The sequence below is a fragment of the Xiphophorus hellerii genome, chromosome 8 (genome assembly GCF_003331165.1).
Source record: "Xiphophorus hellerii strain 12219 chromosome 8, Xiphophorus_hellerii-4.1, whole genome shotgun sequence".
Taxonomy (NCBI): Eukaryota; Metazoa; Chordata; class Actinopteri; order Cyprinodontiformes; family Poeciliidae; genus Xiphophorus; species Xiphophorus hellerii.
In genome coordinates this window covers 15411335-15435444 of record NC_045679.1, presented here as the reverse complement: position 1 = coordinate 15435444, position 24110 = coordinate 15411335, and the positions used below count along the sequence as shown (strand labels likewise).

General features: G+C 38.0%; 2 protein-coding genes across 3 annotated transcripts in view; both read right to left on the bottom strand.

Moving 5' to 3' along the window:
• bmpr1bb (bone morphogenetic protein receptor, type IBb) overlaps window positions 1-24110 on the bottom strand; it is a 47707-nt gene that overhangs the window by 17363 nt on the left and 6234 nt on the right. Inside the window, exons 2-4 of one of the 2 annotated variants that reach the window (XM_032570620.1) lie at window positions 23757-23861; window positions 7927-8034; window positions 227-515 (exon numbers count right to left, since the gene is read on the bottom strand). In XM_032570620.1, coding sequence (XP_032426511.1) covers window positions 227-317 — 91 coding nt within the window. In that variant the 5' untranslated portion in view covers window positions 318-515; window positions 7927-8034; window positions 23757-23861. The remainder of the gene's footprint in view (window positions 1-226; window positions 516-7926; window positions 8035-23756; window positions 23862-24110) is intronic. The other variant, XM_032570621.1, reaches the window with a different exon arrangement.
• The window catches only part of pdlim5b (PDZ and LIM domain 5b), a 50367-nt gene continuing 46937 nt past the window's right edge, over window positions 20681-24110 (bottom strand). The window contains exon 15 of the mRNA XM_032570617.1: window positions 20681-20693. The gene's annotated coding sequence lies outside the window, so the exon portion shown is untranslated. The remainder of the gene's footprint in view (window positions 20694-24110) is intronic.

The window sequence follows — 24110 nt, the reverse complement described above, 5'->3', positions numbered from 1 at the left end:
CATTAATACCAGAAGGGGGAAATTGATAGATAACCTCCCAGAAGTAACAATCAACCTGTCAGCTCAATGTGATCTCAAGCAAAACAAGAGAAAACATGATCAGCATGATGGGTCTCACAAAAGAATGAATATTAAAACTCAAAAAGAGAGGTACCTCATTTATAACAGTAATAGTGCAAGTATAAATATAGAGGAATTACAAGATGTTTTTCTGTGTGGCACTTACCGTCAGAACCACAGCTCAGAGATGCAAGTCCAGCCACCAGAACAACAGCTTGCCAGGCCCACTCTGCAGACAGCCACGCCACCACAACCATCCTGCCAGCTCCGGCTTCTTTCCAATCCCAGAGGTGCTGCCTCCTGCTCAAGAAGGTCTGCTTTTTTTATCCTTTATGGGAAAAGGTTGGAGTCCTCTCCTTCTCCTTCTCGCAAGTGACTCCCACTCTACTTCTCAGCACTCCCAGGAACTTCTCACAGTTGCCTTGCAGCCTGCAGCAATCCTCCACACTGACAGCCTGGGAGAGACAGACATGGAGAAAGAAGATTGGGACAAAAGGAAAGGAGGGGGAAGAGGAGGGTGTTACTTCACTGCTCCCTCACTGTGTTATTTGTCCAGCTCTGTGGCAGCTTCACAGCAGAGGCAACAGCTGAGTATATCCACACATGTTCTGTCTGTTATTTCAAACACACACAAATGCATCACAAACTGAAAACTGAATGCACACAAATGCATTGCAAACTGAAAAGGCAGATGAAATGAAACAAAGCAGATGTAGCAAAAGGAAGTGAGGCATGGTCGTGAAGTTGCCTACAAAATGAATGAAGCATGAAACTCAGTAACAAATGTAAAAACTTCCTGAAAGGACATGAAAACTTTATGTGGAACTAAGAACTTCAAAGAAAATGTGCAGAGAATCTGGTTAAATCCACTGGTATTAGTCCTGTGAGGCACAGAGTGTCTGACTGATGCCAAGAACAAAGAGGAAGTTAAGACAAAATCCAGTTTAGAGCAGATTCTCCAAAACTCTTCTGCTTCCACTCCGTAATATAACAGTGGAAGAAAGAGGGGGCCCAAATAGTCACTTGGTTAAACAAGAATCAATAAGTTTATTAAACAGGGGTACAACATCATTTTGAAAATGATCATTTTTATTTGTATGAACATAAAATAAAAGTCATTAAATTATAACTTTTGTCTGAAATTCCAATCATATGCAATGAATGAAACAGAAAGGGGTTTCAAGCTCTCCATGACCCTCACTCTTCTTAGTGTGACTATTGAACTAAAGCTGCCCACAGATGTCTTTTGAACTCCAAATGCCATGTATTAATCTGCACCGAAGCGTGCGATTTTATAGTTCATATGTGGGCTGAATCGTGTTAAGTTCTTCATACAGGCCAGTGAGGGGTGAAAATGCAACAAGGATCAGGCCGTCACACGTCAGGTGATTAGAGGCGATTAGAGCCAACACCCCCAGGCACCGCCTTGGCTTTGGAAAATTCACACTAATCTAGCACCAGTAAGTAAACCTCAACCAAACTATGGTAGAAACAGAGGAACCGCAGGCACAAATTCCAGTGGAGAACGATTTATGCATGCTACAAATTACAATAATTAGCAAGTTGACAGATTGGATCAAGCTCCCAACAACAACCACACAAACCATAAACATGTTTTTTTGGAAACAAGATCCCTTGCAGCCTTCTGAATCAAACATTAAGAGGAAAACAAAACTGTAAAAAGGGCTGATATGAGACTAAACCAACAACCACCATATGGGTGTCTCCACCCACCACCTGTTCCCTCTTACACACTGACTGGGTGGGAACTGCAGGCTCCAGAAGTCACCTCTCCCTTCTGGAGCTCCACCAGTCCTGTAACTGTCACGTCTGATTTGTGCAGAGCTGTGTGCTACATATGATAAGTCAGCCTATTCTGGGGTCTCGGTGCATGGGGAGCGATCTGAATGGGTCAGTGCACTTCACACACTCTTCTGCGCTCCATCAAATGCCCAGCGTGGAGCTTCTTCGGAGTGACAGCCCACTCGGCCCAGAGGCTGGACCCGGGAAAGTTCAGTGGAGTGGCCGGCTCTGCAGGTGGGGGTCACGCCACCACACAGAGGGGGTTGCAAGTGGGACACGCTGATTGTGAGGCCTATTTTCAGGCAAATTACTGCTCCCCTTCCTATTTTCTTTGCCTCTAGTTAATGGTTAGAATTTAAACAGCAAAGCACATCTATTATCCCAAGATTAGTTAAAAAGTCTTCAAACTGGTTAATTTATGAAGGTGCCTTTCAAGATGATTAGTTGCACTTTAATTTCTTCTTAGTGAAATAATACACAACCTTTCCATCATTTTGTAAAAATCCCTAGAGAATATTTAGATTGCAGATCAGGCACAACAAAGAGCACATTTAGCACCTGCAATTTGGGGTGTTTTACAAAACAATAAAGGAACACAAGAAAAACCCCCACATTGAAACAAGTGAAACATCAAACAACAAAAAACTTCTTTCAGCATCAAATAAAAATACAAAAATTCAAATAAACAGGAAAGACATGGGAGGCTTTCCACTTCAACCCACCTCAATACACCTTCTCTTATCTGTGAGGGCTTAGAAAATGTATAATTAATATTCTAAAGCTGATTCATTAATAAAGAGTTAACAAAAAAACTGAAGTAGGGGTATTCAATTTGTAACTCTTTTCTTGCCCCTGAGATAAATTTGAGGCCAATTTAGTATTGCAAAATCAGTATAGAAATACTGTGCTGCAGCTGCGACGCACATTGAGGTGAACCATGTCTGCTGTACACAAGAAAAATGTGTAAAATGCATTTTCATGGTCCTCAGTGCCTGGCTTTGAGCTATCAGAGCAGTTGTTGATGTATTACTTTGGCTCATTCACTTTCAGAGAAACAGGGAGGGATCTGTGGGGAGGTCATTTTCAGTTTGTTCTGTAGATTATGTACACTACAAACTCTAGCCTGTCACAGTAAAAGTTCAAAAAATACCACTTAACTGTTTAAAGAAATCTATCTCCATTTCATAAGAAAATATTTGCTTCTGAAACAGAGATGCTACATGAACACTTGTGCCGGTATTGAAATGCACCATGGAAATTTGTTAAGTTCTTAATTTCAGAAAGGACTTTAAAAGTGCAAACACATGTTCCATCACACAGCAAGAAAAATGAGATGGATGACTGAGAAAAGTCAGTGCTAACCTGTTAAACAAAAAGCCATGATGGACACAGATGATGGAATTACCTTGTGCAGAGATGGAATGCGTATCATGAACAAAGTTTCAGATGGAGCTAAAGTGATCCTATGCTCTGTGAAATTTAGAGGATTTTCAGCAGCTCAAAGTTAAATCTGCTGTCATTGACTCCTGAAGAGCAGATTATTAGCATGGCATCACAGCTGTCTAGATCGAATGGTTCAATGTGATCTTCATCATCCAACAGGATAAAGATCAGACTTGGGGTTTTGAACGTCAGAAAAAAAATATATCACAAAAAATGGAGAACTAACCTTGTCATCATAAATGGACAGAGTCTGGCATATTGAGATCACTTGTTTTTGACAGATTACAAGAAGGCTTAGAGGCATTGTTAGGATTCTAAACGTCAGAAGCTAAGTCCTGCCCAGAAACAGCTATATTTCCATACATCAGCAGCATACTTTTTAAAGTAATTTAATTCTAAAACATAAAACATGCTGAATCAGTTTCCTGTGTTGGATCTTTCAAACAAAGTCCAATCAATTATTGCATTCAACATTGTCAGTATTACAAGCAGCTAGAGTAAAACTTTAAGAAAATCTTATTTTTGAGATTATTATTATTATTCCATCATAGATGCTAAACTGAAAGGTAATGCTTATCTAAGGTTCTGTGTCAGATCTTAGCGGGATATTTTTTTCATAAGTTCCAGATTTTAGGCATTTCCACCACTTAAAATGCTTTGCTTTTCAAGCTCATGCTGAACAATATGCCTCCATTTTCACAACCAAGACCTGTACATTATGGTGTAATGGCACCATATATGCACCTATTATTGTATTTTATATGTAAAGTTTAGCAAAATAAGAGAACAGCTTCATTTTTTTCAATTATAAGAAAAAAATTCACAATACAACAAAAGCTGGACAAACTTTAAAAGCAGGGGGAAAGGGAAACAAATAAAGCTGGCTATAGCAGATGGAGGCTCATAGTGAATCTGGTTCTACTGGAGGTTTCTTTCTAAAAAAAGATAACTGTCACCACTTGCTTTCTCAGGATGAAGGCCTTCAAAATGAAGATATGATGCAATCAGCTGGTTTTCTTCATAAATAAAGGTCTGTTGAGGCTGTATTGTGTTACTATAGGACAAAATAAAATGAGCTGTAATGTTCTGTAAAGGCAAAGGTAATTTTATTTATATAAAGTAGCGTATTGCACTGCACTGTAAAGCAGAGGTCACCAACCCTCGTCCTCAGGGTACGCTGTCCTGCATGTTTTAGGTGTTTCCCGGCTGCTGAACACCTGGTTTAAATGAATGGGTCATTAACAAGCTTTTGTAACAATTGCAATCATTTGAGTCAGCTGTGCAGGAGTGGGGAAACATCTAAAACAGGCGAGACGGACAGTGAGCCCTGGGACCAGAGTTGGGGACCACTGCTGTGAAGCACTGCTCTTTCTGTATAATATTGAATTGAATTAGACTGAATGAATTTAGACTGGAATGTATATAATGAATAGAACCTGTCACAGAAAGTGCTTGAGGAGAACATTTATTAATTGAGTTTAAAAAAATAAACTGAACTGTATTAAATAAAATGATGAAAATATAATGCTTTAAATAGTGAATACAAAAGTTCAAATTACATTTTGTTTCACCAGTACTGTTATGTTTGGGATATTTCTTTGGATTTTTCCATATATGTAAAAAAAAAAATTAAATAAAAAGATAGTCCCAAGTGATTGAAAGTTGAAAACACACCCAGCTTTCTGTTCCAGCTATGCTCCACATTAAAACTAAACTGCTTCTCCTTTTTGTAGAAGCAAGTCTGGCAAGAGATAGTAAACATGTTCTTGATGATATGAGCGGTCTGGATGGTTCTTAACATATCCACAGATCAGAAACTAAATCAATAAAGATAAAACCATGTGCTGGATTATAATCTATTAACATTTCCTGGTGTTTTGACTAAACTACAAATCAATGTTTGCCTTACAAGCAGGGCTAAAACTTTATTTTTAATTCAATGAATTTATGCAAGCACAATATCAAAACATAAAATCCCTGTAGGAATGAAGAAGAATATAGCACCAAATTGTAGCACCTTTATTAATTTTCTGTGTTTACTTGGAATTCAGATGAATGAATGTAAAAACATAAAAAGATTAAAACAGGAGTGCTGAGGAAAACCATAGATCACAGAGCATTAGCTCCAAAGCCAAAGACACCAGCAGGGAAATCTACAGAATAACAATCCACTTGCTCAGATGGGAAGACAGAGGTCCTGTTGAATATTCAAAATTCCCACAAAGCAGGGCAAATTACTCAGCTGAGATTGATGCTTTGAAGTCACCAAGAAAGCTGAGTGGGACGAAGAACACTATTCATGAAGAGTGAAAAGGCTGTCACAGCAAGTTTCCCCCTCCTTCCCTTCCTCTTTTCCTCACCCTGTCTATGTTTCTCCCTCAGTCTGACTCATTGACTCTTTCTGCACAATGTCAAGATGTCATATCCAGAGAGACAAAACAAGAAATCACTGCTATTGGATTATTTTCTCTGCCAATATCAATGTTTAAAGATACAACTTGTGGAGTGATCCAGGACTTCATCTAAACCCTGCACATTAAATTTAGAACCTGAATGACAAGAGTTTCAGATCAAAAGGATTTGAGACAAGATCTGACCCGTCTAAGGCAAAGCAGCAATATTTTTAACTTTGTGTTGCAGACAGCAAAATAACGCCATGTACAAACCTGAATTTATAGTGCTCTGATTTGTATGATGATAGACAAGGTGCACCCAGTAATTACACATGTGGCACACACACAAATAAATTATGTATGCCAAGTTGTAAATGTCGGAGAATGTGATTCACATAAAAATGTCAATTCATACAGCCTCTAACAAGTTGAGTAAACTAAACTGTAACAGAATGTGAGCTTATGATTATGCTTACGCTACCTTACTCATTGAAAAAGATTCCACCTTAATCTTGAGTCAGTTCGATACTTTCTTTTTTAAGTTTCAGAAAATAATAAACTAAAACTAACTGGAGAAGTTTAAAAACGTTTTTTGTTTACTGCGGACAAAGTAAAAAAAAACAAAAAAATAAAATCTTTATTAATTTGCCAATCTCATGATCACAACAGTAGCAATCCATGAGGCCATTTCATAAAAAACATGCATTACTCGACACACACCTGCAGCTCAGACCTAAACAATGTGCACAGCGACTACAAAACGTTCACACAACGACCTCCATGTCAGTGCTTCAGAAATCCTCATTAACAAAGTGGCTTTCCTTGCTCCAGGCAAAAACAGCCAGTGTCATTTCCCCCGCTTTTTCTTGCTTCTGAACGGCTCTATCACTCAGTTATTGGTCCGTGCCTCACTGAGCTTCTACTAAATAAATCCTCTAGTTTTTGTTGGTGGAGATGAATATCTAAGAATTTTGCCTCAGCTGATTTACGCAAAGGTCTATTAACATTTATTTTCTGCCCACTTTACTACAAAAATCTGGCATCAAGTATTTAAGTCTGTTTTGAGTTTGCACAGACAGACTAACCGCTTGTAAAATCTCGTTGACATAACAATGACAAGTAGAGAGGAGTCGTAGCTTAGACTGTTTCAAGCTATGTAGTGGTTTTAATCAATGAAAGAAACATTACAGTTACATCACTACATCACACTTTTGAAACTGCTTTAATGAAATGGCAGGAAGTGTTTATGTTTTTTCTCTGCTTGTGTGGTGTGCAGAGTACCCTTGTGTCCTTCACACCTTATAAACAAAACTTTTCCCCTTACTAGAAAAAGACAAACTTGGCTGATTCAACATTCTCACATGCACCAGAAATAATAAACAGTTTTGCTTGGGACAGAGGCACTGCCTTTAACTTATTTGCAGTTCTGAAAAAAGCAGAAGACGTTAGCATGCCTGTCAGTAAAACAGACCTTGCAATAGTCCCAGGTAAATTCACATCTTTACCTGGGAAAAGATCGGTGCTTTTATAGTTTCAAATATTACCATTATATCTAGACCTTCTTCTGATTTGTAAGGAAGCAAATTTGTGACTATGTACTTATTAATCTCATTCTTGTTACTTTATTTTTTGTAAACTATGTAAATGGGATTAAAAATGTCCAATCTCACATATAAAGCATTTAAATAAAATGGTGGACCCCCACTTACTCCCGGTTTAGTATTTGAGGAAATTTTGTGTATTCGCAGATTTTTTTCATAAAACATTTCAGCTCAGCTCCACCCATCAAAAAATCTGATATATTTGATTGTTTTCAGTAAATTGGTAAAAAAAATAAACATGTGCTGCTTTAGATCCTAAAAATCTGTTTCTGCCAGTAAATCTTAAAGTGAGACTAGTGATACCAAGTAGTCCAGGTCCAATTATTAAATAGATTGCCTGTACTCTCAACACAGAAATCGTATTAAGCAGTGAGATTGAAGATGTTTGATCATAAAGTGGATGTAATCCTCAAACTTGCCTTGTGGCATGCCATCATAACACAGCAACTATGACAAGCCTCTAAAAGAAGTGTTTATGCTTACTGGTGTGCAAAAAAATTATTTTTTTGTGTGAACAAGCATAAAAAAAGCATTGTGACAACACAATGACTAACCTTTCAGACAGAACATACTGTTTTTTTTTCCTTTTCTGAATTACTTTAAATATAAGGAGAGGTTTGACTTACTGAACTCACGTATAAGCCAATGTGGAGAACATTAAGCAGAGTCTGGCAAGCTGCAGAGGGGCTCCATTTGTGTGTCAAAAGTTCAAGCCCCCCCTTCCGGTGCTCAACCTGCAAAAACAAAGAGTTTGCCTTATGTGGGCTTTATCCCCCTGCACCACAAACAAGACTGATTGTTACAGAGTGACTCCACCTGTTTCTTACTCTAATTAGTCGTGCTAGTCCCTGAAGTGCTAAACCAGCAGGGATGGACTAAAATAGGGTCAAAGGAATGAAACAAAGCCTTAAAAAAGTTTGGAATGTGGAAACATGTTAACTTGTGTGAGGAGAATGAAAGACGGACACACAACAATTAGACAAGCATCAAGCAGACTGTTCAGAAATGACCAATTTTAGGCTTGATAATCCAATCACACAAATGCTCCTACATGTACAGACATTTATAAAAGGCTGTGATGATTGGGAAAAAAAAAATCCAAATGCCACATTTCACACATGGGGATGGGTTGCTGGTGTCTATCTCAAACAGCTACTGGGAAAGTGGTGGGTTACACCATGGACAGGTCGCCTCAATCACCGGGCAGCATAGAGATGAACACATATTCACACAAACACTCAGATATTATAGCAATTTAGAGTAACCAATTAACCTGATAGTCATGTTTTGGGACCGTAGCACCTGGAGAGAGCCCACCAGTGCCTGTGGGGAACATGCAAATTCCATACAGGAAGGATTTGAACCCAGGACCAGCAACAATGCCATCAGCTGCTCCATCATGCAGCTCATGTTGAAACATATTCTGAAAAATAACACCTCTCTACATTATTGCCAGCCGAATAATGTAGTAAATGGAAAAAAGTTTGCAACTCTCAGCTATAATAATATGTTCAATCCTGTGGAGAACCATATAAATCAAAAGTAATTTCACATAAACAACCACACAATAAAGACTTCACAGTACACAAGTATGGCAATCTGCTGTAATGCCAGTACATTTGATATATCTATGAAAAAACATGTTATTTATAATGGCATCTGCACAGTGTAGCCTTTCTCACACACTCCCCTCTTCTGGCTGTAGTGATGCATGAAGAGATGGATTCAGCCCAAGCCTTGGAACAGCTACCAAGTGTATTTATGTTCAGCTCTATGGACCAGTTGACACAGACAGGTGGGATTTAAATGGCAAATTAACTACCCATAGATGCCCAGTATGAATCTGTCCATTAAGCTCAGTGCTCACAACCTTTGTGATTAATGGTGTTTGGTCAAATTTCAGTTTTACTGCTTTATTATATAACAAGAAATGAATAGAAGGGGCTGGTGCACTGCCTCTTGTTGGAGTACCTGCTCTGTTTGATTGAGAGGGAATGTAGGGAGAGAAGTCGGTCAGGAGGGAGGGAGTCTTCTGTGCATATTTTCCATGTGTACCCACGCCTCTCCTTTAGCTGGTGCTGCTGAAAGCTCTTTTGTATGTCTGTGTGTAGTGTGAAGTCGAGGCACAGACCACAGGCTGAGCTGTTACCAATAACATCTAAGTAATAATTCTGAGCTTAACTTAATAGCTGTTTTCATTGGAATTTTGCAAATGTAATATTTTTAATCTAATTTGCAGTTTCTGAACACGTCGCTCTTTTTTATACAAATGTTGCATCACAACAGAAAATCCCCTTTGCGCTTCTGAGAAATGAACTTAAAATACTCGAGGAAAAAAAAAAATTGGAGCACGGAAGAGAAATAATTTCACACACGAGGAGAAGTTATCATTATATCAATGGCACCATTTTGTAAAAACTGACGCGTCTAGAAAGAGCCCCTGGGGTATTAGTGGTGGAATCATGAGTGGAGCGATAGTGCTATCAAGCACCAGTCAGAGCGTCTGACAGCCACTTAAAATAGTAAGTGAGGGTCACCGAGCACAAAGGTTGCCTTGTAGATTAATTACAACATTGCATTTGTGACAGAGTTTAGCATGGTCATGTTTTTGGGTTTGTACGCTGTGAAGTGGAAAACTTTGCACATACGTCTGCACTTTTATTTTCTTAGACATGTCTGTTTTATTTCCTTTGCAAGTATGCATGTAAGCAGTTTTCTAAGCACACATAGTGTAAGGAGCAGGTACATTTGAAAGGTCAGATAACATAAGTGATAACCACAGAGTGCAAGGAAGGTTCAAAGTAGGTGTCTATGCATCAAGTTGTTTTTTTACTTTCAAATCCAGACTTAAGTTTTCCCCCTTGTGCTTACTTTTCCAATATATGTGTGTGTGGCGGCTCTTCTCTACTGGTCTGCCTCAGTCTCAGAGACTTTGAACGCTTCAGGCCTTCGAAATAAAACATTTAAAGACAAAGATTGTTCTTTCTCATTTCTAACAGTTTCTCTACCCTTTCGTTATTAATTTCCATAGCAGCTGCCAGATGGTCCTTTTATGGTTTAATGGTAATATTTGAGTTCCCTCATTTACACATTAGTTCCAAATATCAGGCTGATGTGATATCCACATGATATTGTGTACCAATATTTTCTTTGGTACAGTTTTCCAAAATGAGATTCTGAGCAGTTATCAGTAATAGTTGCTTTATTTGTAGAAGAAATGTATCTTACAGTGAGTTTGTTGAAGAGTAAATAAATCCTCAAAGTGGTGAAAGGCTGACATGCTAATCATACGTACACCACTTGCTTTAGCAAATTAAAACTCAAAATGAAATTTTTCATATCAGTGGAATGCAATGCTATTTCATATACCAACAACTCAACATTTCAAGAAACTTATTTGGGAGCTGATTTCATTAACAAAAGATGTTTCTGTTCCTGTGTGGTTGAGTCTGCCAGCTATATTAATCTGTTAGATTCACCGTGTCTCACTAATCCACTCCAGCTTTGCCAAGAATTGAGTAAACCTTTAAATTTTGGATCATTCTAGCAGTTGTGGAACTTTGTCAGCAATACTGTGTTACTGTGCTTTCTGGGTCTCTGAGGTGTTTGAAAATAATACCTGCAGACACATAATCATCTGTTCTACCACATTAGCTGATGAGGTGGATTGAAACAGAGTATGACTGAGTAGCTAGGCATTGCTCCAAATATTTTTTTTTCTTGAAACAAAGAAAAAGATAAATGAAGAAAAAGTTACATTGGTCCTGACAAATTAATTTCCGTATTGTGGGAAAAAATAAGAATGTTCTATTCTATTCAAGGTTTCCTTAAAGAAATTTACTTCATAACACAAGAAGGTGATTGGTAATACTCAACTCCTATTGACATACTGTTCAGACTTTTCCATTGCAAGTTCAACTTTAAATCAAAACTCTAATAGTAGTGTATTGCTATCCACTGTTAATTACCAACCACAATAAACATCTAGCCCTGACTAACTGATGGGTGACATGCAGATGAGCAGAACATATCTGATGGAACAACAATCCCTAAATGCCCTGTGATGGCTCTGGAGTATGTCTTCACATGCACGCTCATTGATTTTTCCAGGCCTTTTAATAGGTCAGGAGTCAGGAGCAAACCTTTCATCTGCATAATAAAATTTGGCTCCTTTCCAAAACAACTAGCGTTAATTAGTTCCTGTTCTACAGTAATGGTTGCGTCCATTTGAAATACTCACAGGGCTGCCACCCCTTCAGTCCCTCATCTTTTGCACAAACAGATCACACATACCCGTTTTCTCTGAGAGGTCAAAGTGAGTGTTAAATCATCTGCCAACATGGCTGATGAGAAATACAGGGGCAAGGAAATCCTTTTTTTCAGGTTGGCAGGCTGACCCGTGACCTATTTGTCAGTTTTGGCACATTTTCCTTTAATTAGAAGCTGATGTTCTTTAAAGGAAACCTTTACTTTAGCGAGAAAGAGAACTGAGTATGTCCCTTACCTGCATAACAAAACATGCAGGAAAAATGAACACCTAGTTTGTGGCTTTCTGACAAATTACTCAATGAAAATTTGATTTTAAACTGAGCTGAAACATTTTACGCTTGATCACATAATTCAAAAGGAACTTTCTGCAGATCAACATATTTTGTTTTACAAGAAAAGGTTTGTTTTAAGCACCAGCATCCCTTAATCTAAAAATAATGTAATGAAAAACATATATAGCACGGGTATCAAAGCTTCCCTCAGAGAATACCAAAATATATTAAAGTAAATGATAGAAAAAGAACCTCAAAAGATTAAACTGTGAGAGATGGGAAGCCACAGAAGTTAAATAGCTCACATGAAATTATAGCACCATTAGGATCATTAATGTGTTTTGGTGTAACAAACATTATTATTTAATTCACAAACTGGTGGAATTCACACAGACAAGTCTGCTGAAGACTTTAAAAACTATCTGTAAATCTACAGGAATAAAACATTTTATTTTTAACAAGATAAAAATAAAAGTACAGTTGGTGTACTTGCAGCCAGATATCTGATCATTAAAATGTCTGTTTTCTATCCTCTTTTCATGAGCAGTATCTTTTCAGATATAAAGATATCTATTCAGGATTATATCCCATGTAACTCTCTTTCCCTGGAGATTTGAGCACATTAGATACGGAGCTATCAGCAGCCTTTCCCCTGACGTTGTTGTTTGCTCTCTTCCAATGATAGCGCAATGAAAACACAGGAAGCAGATGGGAGAGCGCTGGGGTTGCGATCGATGCATCCGTGTCCAACTGTGAGCTAGGTGAAGTCTCAACATCTTGCCCTCTTCGCTTTCTCAACCGTCCGTTTCCGTCCTGTCAAGTCTCCTCCTGCCGCTAATGTGTCTGAATGCAGTGTCATCCAGTGCCGCCTCGCAGCAGTCGATAAGTACTGGAAATGCTACCCATCTCTGAAACATCACTCCTTCACTTACTGTAAGTGCACATCAGCGAGGGCAGCATCCCTGCACTGCTGACAGGGAGGAAGACAACACCAGCCAGATCATGCTGTGACTGAGCATCACCGGCTGCAACCACAGACAAGGTTTTCACTGCTGAAATTGCAGACGACATAAAGAGTGACTGAACTAAGCTATGGTTTATCAAATTTGAGCTGGTGTTCCACATCATTTCCAGGAATAAAGGATTTCCTTCAAAAAGCAGATCCTGTGGAGTAAAGTCAAGATCAATTTCTTGTGTCATCTGACAACTCTATGCCTATTTTCCCTTTAAATGTTCTCTGTGTGACCATACATTAAGCTATTTAGAGTGGTTATCACAACAACAGTCCAATAAACACAAAGGATCTCAATATTTTCTTTGGATTCTGTTAATTGCGGTCAATGGACAGTGTCTTATATGTTTAAATGTATTGAAAGTCTGAAAAATCTAACCAAGCTACAGGCAAATTAGACTACAACTATGCTGTGCTGGATTTGTCTTTAAGCCGGAAATCGGATCATTGAGACCTGAGAGCTTTTAAATTGCAGTTCTGTCAGACATTTTGTCTTCCTTAGTCTGCAGCTGGATGATTGATGAACTAACAACTTCTGCTTTAATAAAACAGTGGTATGTTTTAGTAGCTGAGCCATAATTTTGAAGTAACTGGTTAAGATTGGGGGGGGGGTTTATGTCTGAAGCAGTAATCACACACTTGTTGCTATAACTACACATCCATGGATACAGAGGATTTTGCACCCCCACTCTTTACTAACAGATGATAAATAAAGTCGAAAGTGGTTCAAAAATCTAAATCTGAAGATTTTAAAGCAACAAAGTCCTGAAGGTTTTCTCTTTATTTGTACAAATAAAAGCCCAGGGGTGAAGAAAAATGTTAACCCCAATTGTGTTGTGGCAACAAGAGGAGCTCAGGTATAATTTCAGGTTTCAGAAATAAGGCATGTCCTTTTATGTTGTGTAATAATTGATTACTGTATGATACCCAGTCATTACAGTCATAATCACAGAAAAATTGTTCTTAATAATAGGAAAATACACAAACATTGTAGTCATTGAGTTATTTGACAGCATCAAAATAACTCAATATAACTCAAAATAACACAAAAATTGTTTTTTTTTACTTTTGTTCTTTTAGCAGTGAAAATAACTAGACCTACAGTATAAGTAAGACAATAATGCATAATTAGAGTCCATTTTTTCAAACTGTTCTACTCTGAAGTCTGAAGAGACCGCTGTGACAATATCATCCTGTTTAAGGGCATTGGATCTGCTAGAAGCAGTGTGTTGACATTTACACATGGCTTTGCTAACAGATTGAATGCATCACAGGATTATGTAAATAGGTGGTTATACCAATCACTTTTGCTTTAAACATTTATAGCAGATGTCTGCAATTGATTACACGTAGATCTGGTCATGCTGGAACATGCTCTGGAAGTAACTCAAGAAGTCATACAATTTGCTCCATTTTTGTGTGCTTTGCATGCACTCTGCTAAATTTCTGTACAAGACTCATTACTCACTTTCTACAAAGGTCATGAAAATGTTACTGCCAGAAGATACAAGCAATTTGTCCATTTGGCATTAGATGACAGCTGTCATCTCTTGAGTCATGAAAACAAAAGGCGTAAAAATGATTAAGGAGAAAAAATCAAGGTAAGTTTATTTACATATAGCACTTTACAGCAACAAGACACCAAAGTGCTTTACATGATAAACATTTTTTTTAAAGAAATGTTACATTGGCAAAAATAAAGAGAAATAATTAAAAAGTTGTAATTCAGAATAGATTTAATATGCTCCAGTTATTATATTAATCAAAGGCAACTCTAAACAAATTGGGTTTTAGCACAGGGAGCCAGTATAATGACTTTAGAATCATCTTCCGGGTTTAAGTAAGAACACCAAGAGTGGCGTTGTGGATCAGCTGCAGCTGTCTGACTTTTTAGGCAGATCTGTGAAGATGTTGTTGAAGTAATAATGCAACTAAAGATAAACGAACACCAGTCATTTAATCCTGGAAATGTTCTTCAGATTATAGAACTCAGTAATTGTAAATATTTTATCATGAGAGCTCCTGCCCTTGACAAGATCTAGGCTCTAAATATTTACAACCAGCTTCTGACTGGGAAGAATCACATTTGGGATTCCATTTCTAAATAAATAAGTGATGCAAACTTTTTAATGCATTACTTCAGCCTTTAAAATAAGTAATTACATATCTTTAAATGATTAATTTGAAAATTGAAAAAAGTGTTGAATGAATAACATAATACATTACACATTAATAAATGAATGTGTGTTTTACCACAGCAGTTAGTTCATACTTCTGTTGTACTCCTGCTTTAGCTCAGGCTGCTGAATGAGAACACTGAACTGTTGTCAAGTCTTCATAAACAATAAAACAGACATGTTGCAAAACATTTTCCACTTACCACAGAACATGTGGAGTGGAGTCTCAAAAGTGTATTTCTACATTTAGTAATGACAGATTTCTAAATAGTTTATCAAATATTTATACTCAGCTCATATCTGATCTAACTTTGCCTTACAGAAACAATAACAATGTGTTTCCAAATAATATTTTGAGGTTCCTTCAGCCACCACTGTTGGGGGTAATTAATGGCGCCACGGGTCCTGTGAGAGTGGGACCAGCTGTGTGCTTTGTCTTCTCACCAGTCCCACTCTGCTTGACACCTTCGGTGACATCCCTCTTTTCCAGTGCCAAAATTACAGTTGGGGAGCTCGTTTGTGGACCTTTCGTGCCCACCCTCAGAGAACAAACGTTAGTAAGACTCAACAACTTGCCCCCTTTGCCCAGCCCCAGAGCGCGAGGCAGTGCCCACTGCTGTAACTGGAGAGCATTGGAAAAAACAGCTGCTCTTGCTCTATTCTGCATCTGCCACAACTGTGATTTGATGGAACAAAGCGGGAATGCAAGCATACGTTTGGACTCTTACGTTCAGTCACACTCCAGCTATTGTCCATCTAGCTCTCAATGCAACTTTCCTTCCTTTGAGAGACAGACACACATAGGGAATACTAATCTGTCATTATACATTGCTAGGCTACATGTTTTTGGCCCCCTATTTGGTTTTGTGAGATCAATAACTCATCATCATAAGTGTACAATTGTAAATTTCCCTGGCGATTTAGATTTTATTTTATTTTCATTCAACCAAGAATTTTTCTCTCAAAAGAGAAGCATCAAAATATTTTTATTTATATTTTACTGAAAAAATTGCCATAAAGAAAACGTTGAAAAACATATGCAGTTAAATCATCAAAAATATAAGAAATAAATTGCTGAAATATTTCGCTGCATGTGTAATAAATATAAATATGAGTTTCATTCCTGAATGAAAAGACAAAAAGTATTGAATTTTTCATGATATCCAAAATTTTTTTAGGTAAAGCCTATATATAGTTTTTTCCATGAATGTTTTTGTTTGTACAACTAAAACAAAAGAAAGAAAAAGGGCAATAATTTTTATTTAGGGGAAGTAAATTTATTTATGGTCTGTGCAATAAGAGCCTGCTTTTATAGCAACATATTTGTGCTAAGCTGCATGTCTGTGTTTTTTTGTTCATCTGCTGTCAACTGCAGCTTAATTCTTTTCACAGTCAAAGTTTGCACAGCACTGATGTCTGAGACTTTACAACCAAAGACTTCACCTTCACTCAGTCAAATTCTCATTCACAGATCCTTCAATGCTCTTTGACACTCTGTGAATGAGGTGCTGATAGCTGCCTTTGGCAGCACACCTGAGCACTACTTCCTCCCTGGCAGCACAAGATCGAGAGGAATTTTATAGATTATTCAGTACATTGGCTGACATAAGAATGTTTGTATATAATCTTGCAAAAGCAGCAAAGCTCGTCAACATTTACTTGTAGATGAAAACCGTACCAATTGTGCCTAAAACTCCCTATTCTATCTAATGACCAAAGCTTTTAAGGATGCTTAAAGCTGTTTTACTACGACACAAAAAAAATAACAGAAAGAAACTGATATTTAATTTGTATAGGACGAAAGGGAATCTACAATGAATCATTTTTATTTCATAACCCTCCAATGATGATTTATAATCATTTAGGTGATAATTGCTTCCTTAATATTTTAACCAAAAAAAGCTGTCAGTTTGGCATTTTTTCCACAAAAATCCAAATTACAAGTCAGTCATAACAATCAAAGTTGCATGCCATCTGACTTTATGAAATAGTTGCTAGACCCTAGACCCTTCACAATGCACATACCCAGTAAGACAAATACACTCAGAAAATGGACAGACAAAATAAAATTTTCTAATTGATGAGACAAATATTCCAAACAAAGCCATTCTAATACTATGGAGTAGAATTACTGCCGTTATTCAGTTAACTCCAACAATTTTTAAACATTGTACAGACCACAAACAGACCATCTACAAGTAGGGAACACACATCTGTTTCATCTGTCAGCAAATCCTAACCAAGCTAATAACCTCGTGTGGGGTGGGACAGAGTTCAGTCAGCTGCACATGTGAGTGTCTGAGCAGAAGGATAGGAGAGCGAGCGCAGAATAAATGTCGATTCTCAGCATGGATCTGTTCTTCTGGTGTGCACTCCAGCCCTCAGTCCCTCTGGGAACCAAAGCCGCAGCGGGCAACCTGAAACCCATGATGTCAGCTTCAGAGGGCACACACCATCAGGACCCAGTGAGAAAACGGACAAATGCGAAGTCAACGGTTGCACAGTTAATGCGCTGAATTGTACTTGGATTTGAGCAGCTGTGGTGGATTAAGGGGTTCCCAAATGAAGTGCAGTACTTTAGGAAAGTCATGCAAAACGTTTTCACCAGGTTTGAGGAAAATGTAATGTTGTAAATCAAATTTTTAAGTTCTGTTGTTTTAAATGATATTAATGAAGGTGCTAAAAGAGGACATGCTGCTCTGTAAGCTTGAATGCTTTGACTGAAATCTGACTGATTTATGTTGTAATCTAATTAAACTTATTTAGCCTGTTTGGTTCAATTCAGTAATATTTTATTACACTGAAAGGGTAAAAGTGAGCACTGTGGAAAGTTGGCTATGTGGAGGGTGATAAAACTACATAAACTTGCAGAAATTAAGAATTTTTGTGAAGGAAAACCAAGAAAAGGAAAAGCTGGCAATGTTGTCCACTTTATTTAAGGATCTCACAAACTTCATCCAAAGTACTAAAGTTGATTCTCAATGACTTAAATATGTGACCAAAATTGTATAATTTTGTTCATTGAAAGGCATCAGACTCTACGCCAGGCCCAGGCTGAAATATTTCAACAGAGCTCGGTCAAAGAGTGGTGTGATTGGTCAGTTTGTTAATGTGTGTTATGACAGCAATGTTGATATTTATCTTCAAACAGTTCGCTTCCACAATCCGGTTTTTGACTTTCAACTTGGTTGTCCAAAATGAGGCTGCCTGTAGAAAAGTGTGGTGCTCTCTGTGTGACTCTTTCATAAAACCAAAAGAGAGGATCCAAGGCGGGAGTGGGAACCTCTGCGGATAGGGACGTGACGTACAATAAAGAGGCAGAGGTCTCCCCAAGGGGGTCATTGTGTGAAAGGTGTGTGTGACAAAGAACGGTCCACAACCACATGACTGAGCATCAACTGTTCGGCTTCTGTTCAGCTTGGCTGTCTGCAGAGAAAGAGATTATGATATTGCCTACAGGGTACATTCTGTCTGTTCTTGTTATACACTCTTATGCAGACTCATCAGTTTTTCCCCTCCTTTTCCTGTGGCTTCAAGTGCTACCTTCTCTGTAAGAAATTTTTAAAAAGTGTGTACATCAAGTATTGGACTTGATGTATACAAGTATTTGATATACATCAAGTACAAGTACTTGACGTGTACTTGCAAAGAAAAAAAAAAGTTTTTTTCTTCACAAAAAAACTGTTTATGTGAAGAGAACAGTTTTTGTTTTCTTCACAAAAACTGCATTTTGTGTTTTTTGAGTTGTCGTTGACTAACATACTTTTAATTTAGTTTGATGTTCTGAATTCTTAAGTGTGACAAACACGCAGAAAAAAAAAGAAAATCATGAAAGGGACAACCACTTTTTCACACCACTGTACATGTGTAAAAGTTTGCCATATTCACTTAGCACAGAATCCTATAATACTGAAATAGGACATTAATCTGCGTTGTCAGGTCTATTACAAGGGTGCACATGTGCTGGCATAAGTGCACAAAGGCAAGGCAGAAAATTGATGTTCTGTCATTCTGTGTCTAATCTAGACAGAGAAGGGGTGAATAACTGATTGGATGCAGTAAGATATCAATTCAACCTAAAAGTGACTGTGGATATATGAATGAGGATGGACATGTTTTACAGAGGGTTTATAGCACAGACATGTCAAAACACAGTAGAAATACGGCCTGCTTTAGTTACAGCAGAAGCACATCAAATTAAACAAGACATCCACAAACAAAGGCCTTGGAGTCCAATTTATAATTTCAAGACAGGATGAGATTGCTATTCTGTTTTATAAATGAATTTATGCTTTGATCCAAGAAATATATTCACAGGTTTAATAACGTTAGAATAAATTAAGATGTGAGCAAGAGACAAACTCAGATGAGTAAAAAGACTAAAAGCTTGAGATGAAAGTTAAACCAGCCAACAATCAACACCATCTACAATAACTATAATAATTTTAATATGAGTTACAACGACATTGCATTTCTCTTCGGGATCAATAAAGTATTTTTCAATTTGAATTTTTAAATCCTTGCTCAACCCTTTTAGAACTGCTATTTTTTTTTTTATCTTTCCTGGAATAAAATGGACATGCAAACAGCTCATGTTGTTATCTTAGCCTGAACCCAGCTTGCTTCTATTGCAGGAATACTAAAGGGACTGAAAATATTCAGTCTGTCAAAAATAAAAGGGAACATGAAGGGTAAAAAATTAAAAATGACATTAAATTCAACTGTAAAGCCCCCTCAAGACATCTATTCCCAAAAGGTTGGAAATCATTCAAATATAAACAGCTTTCTGATGTTGGAGCTTAGTCTACTCAGTTATTCCCATACTTTAGGTGGGCTAAAGTATGTGAATAATACTTATATATGATAAACTTGATGAAAGCACCAAAACAAACACATGAAATGAAAGTGTGCCTTTCTAAACATTGTTTGCACAGACAAAGTCAGATTTTCCAGTAGAAACCCTGGGGGCTTTCTCTTTGCTGGAGAATCGCCTGACCCCCTTCTTCTATCCTTACATCCCCCCTTCTCATCCTTCTCACTGACCCCTGGGGACGGTTCAGTTTTAGGGGCCAAATTCCAGCTTGGCCTCTCAGGACTGTCTACCTCCCTTTGCTCTTGATTTGCTTTGCTGGAAAGATAGATGCAGGCAGTAAAACAGACTGTCAAGCCACAAAGAAAACATTCAAATAAGACATTCAAATTGATGGTATTCATGAGCTGCACTCTACACCTTTACAGAAACCTAATGAAAGAGAATGATGGAGTAAGCACAACCGACAGACTTTATTGACAAATAAAGAGCATTAGCCTTACTCTGGCTTCGATTGAGGCTTCATCATTTGTCATTCACTTGAGTGCTTTGGATAAGTCTCAATCTAAACTGACTCAAGAGGCTGAAGTCAGGACTGGGAAACAACCTCCACTGGTCAGTCCACACAGACAGAGGTCAATATTTCCCTCATGACTAAAGTCCTTCTGTGTATGACCGATGTACATGGCTCGGTATTGACATGTGCTGGCTCCATGTACTAGGAGTCATCTGTTTTATTTGATTTACATTATTCCTATGATTTCTCTGACCAACCCAACAGCCGGGTTCATGTAGAGCATGGGCAGGGTTTTTCCATGCTCTCAGTTGTCCAGGTATGTGTAATAAAATCCTGCTTTCTGTTTTGAAAACCCTGGGAGTTCCAGTCATTTTCACATTTGAGGTTTTCCTCCCTGCTCCCCTTTCCCTCTCAGACTTTTGCACTCCAGTGTACACTCTACGCAAGGCTACCTAGTTTAATTTCCAGACCATTCAAAAAGCAAAATAAACATGTTTGAAAAGGTAGGGAACACCCAGCAACTTTACCACTTTATTCAAAGACGGAAAAGAGTTGTGCTTACCTATGTGTCTGTAGCAAGTATTTTTAAAACATGTTTTAAATCAGTTTAACAAGTATAACAAAAAAATATTGGCATCCGACAAAGGATTTTATTTTCCACCGTCATTGCCACTGGAAGATCTCACCAATAAATATGTACTGGCATTTCTTAAAGCTGAGCTTTAAGAAAAACAGAAGAGAACTACTAATATGTTTTTTGCACACAGTGCAGGTGTGCAAAATAGAACAGGTTAAACACCAGAAATATAGCCCCACTGCTCCAAAGACTCAAATACCTAACCACAAAAAATATAGCCGAGGTCCTCATTATAAATAAAATCTTCTTGGGATTCAATTGTAAAAGGTTTGCAATGCTTCATTTTTTTGCAAGCGCGTCTTCACAGTTTTCGAGCGAATGGTAGGTACGGCACTGAGAGAGAGAGACAGAAAGAGAGAGAATTCCTAGAATAATTGTAAACAGCCCTATACCTAGATCTCCAATCTTCTCCAGGAGACTCATCATTTGGGTGGACCTTTAATAGATTATATCCTTTTCTCATTACAAATATGTGAATTTATGCTTTACTAGGAAAAGGAAACTTTAAGTGATCTCACTTCTCAAGGTCAGTTCAATCTTTTATGTATAAATTCTGGCCCCAAAATCCCCAAATGACTAAAATCTACAGAAAAAAAAACAACAGACACAGTAATCTACTTAAATCATGTTGTACATATTAAACACACACAACAATTGTAACGGTCTGGAATACAGAAGATGACAAAAATGAGCAAATGCCAGAATTCCCCCTCTCCAAGTCATTTATCTTGAAAAGCCATCTTCTAATCTTTAAAACGTCCATCTGTGATCTTTGGCTTGAAAACAAGCACTTGGGCTGGCCGTTCCTGAGTGACTCCCACTCCACATGTCACTAAGCAGAATAAATTAACAGCTGTAACTGCTCTCAAACACCTGCAAAAACAATCCAGGGTGTAGCAGGTTAGCAAGCAGTTCCTCTCTTTCTTTCTTGTAATCCGATCCAGCCTCTCCTCTGAATTCTCAGAGCGGCAGCGGAGGCGTGGAAAAGACACAGTGAGAAGCTGCTCACTTCTTAGACTGGACAAAACCGTAACTAAAGATGAAGGACAAATGACTGGTTTAGCCAACTCATTTTTCCCTTCAAAGTTCATTTGAAGCACTGAGAGTCCTCAACATGTCTGAATGGGGTTAGTCATCTAAAGTTAATTATATCTGTTAAAAGAGTATGGTTTATAATGTTAAAATCCAGCTATCAATAAGTTTGTATACCAAGCAATGCAATGCTACACTCCTGCAAGCCAACAAAAGCAAATGGCAGAGTTTTTTCCCACATGGTTTGTAGAGACTAGACCCAACCCAACCCTAACTAATTTACTAAAGCCAGCGTATAACTTTCCTTTCAGTGATGTCACCACTAATCTGTGCCACTTACAAAGAAAAACAAGGAACCCTAATCACCATTAAAGAGCTACCCAGACATACATTAGGCTGAGTGCCATAGGGCCGTATAGCTGTGAGAGGTTTAAACTTATCAGAGGATTCAAAGTTACATCCAATACCTCAAAGGGAAATTACTTCTGTGACGCAGTTTGGAAAGTTTAGTAAATCAGGAAAACATGTAGCAGCAATTGTTAAAGGATATGATCGATATACACAGCATACAGAGGTTGGCAACTTCTCCAACAACACGATTCACCTTTTATTTGCAGGTGGCTGGGTTAATTCTGTGTGGAAGCCTTTTTTTTGTCAAGTGTTGACATTAGTTTGTCACCTGCCACCTGTTCTTGGCCAGCTCCTTAATCCTCCAACTGATGCCAGACCCTGTTCAGGAACTGCAGTGTGTGTTGAGTGTGTGTGCGGCGTGCATGTGTGAGAGAGAGAGCATGTTCAGCTTGTTACTGCACAAAGCTGTGTGCTATTCAGACGCACAATGGAGTAATTATTCTCAAAAGCACCACAGAGCAACTGTACAGCTGGCAAATATGCATAAATATCTCACTGAGTCTTGGCAAGAAAGAACAATTTAGATAACATTGTTTAAAATAGTCCACACACATTACACACACTTTTTTCAGGAAAGTATTCAAACCCCCTTACACGTTCTCTCACATCACAACGTCAAACTTCAATGTATTTCTGTGGAATTTCATGTAACAGATGAATAAAGAGAGGTGTCCAATTGTGAAATGGTAGAACAATGAATGTACTTTCACATTTCTATGGAAATTGTATTCAGACCTTTTGTAGAATCACCTTTGGCTGCAAAAACGTTGCACTTATAGAGACAGAAAATTTGACCAATTTAACTTAATGATTGGAAGAAAAACTCTAGACATCAATTTTGAAGTCAAAGATTCTTAACTGGATTTTGGTCTGGACTTAGACTGGGCCATTAACCCCAGTCTTAAGTCTTTAGCAGTCCATTGTTAGTTTTCTGGTAGTCACAGCGTTTGAATGTGGGCCAAAAGTTAAATATAATGTTTTAAAGGGTCCAATTGATTTGTCTAGAGGACCTACTTCCATGTGTTTTCTGCGTCCCCTATGTGACTTGTGACAAACTTTAAACTGGACCTATAATAGTTCACTTTCCAACATAGTTTCCTTCTTACCAATCTTCTATAAAGATCAGAAAACTGGAGTTTAAAACTAATAGTTGTTCTGATACTCCCACCTGAGCTAGGAATCTCTGCAGTTTTTCCAAAGTTAGCATTAGTGTCTTAGGTGCTTCTCTGATTATTTTCTAGCCCAGCTAGTCAGTTTCAAATACACAGAAGTAATTTTTTTACAAGGCACTGTAATAGTGATCAAGAAGGCATACTCACCGTATTCTCTCTCAATCACTTCCTTTGTCTGCAGAATGTGAAATGCAAAGCATCAACATTAGCTGGATGTGTCACAGCTATGGCTCTAAATGCCCTCTGTTGCACCTATAAAGAAAAAGAAAGAAACATGTGAAACCCATTTTATGGTCTGTCATTGTGGAGCTGAGAAGCAGGGATTAAAAAAAGAGGACAGAAATTGATTTCATCTGTTTCCCTCTCTTTTCTCGTGGTCTGAGTGGCACTCGTTGTCACTTGCTATTTACTGGATGAGTGTGAGGTTCCCCTGTGGGATCAGACACAGTCCATTAATGATTTATAGTAGAACCGACACGTTGAAAACTACAGAACAAAGCT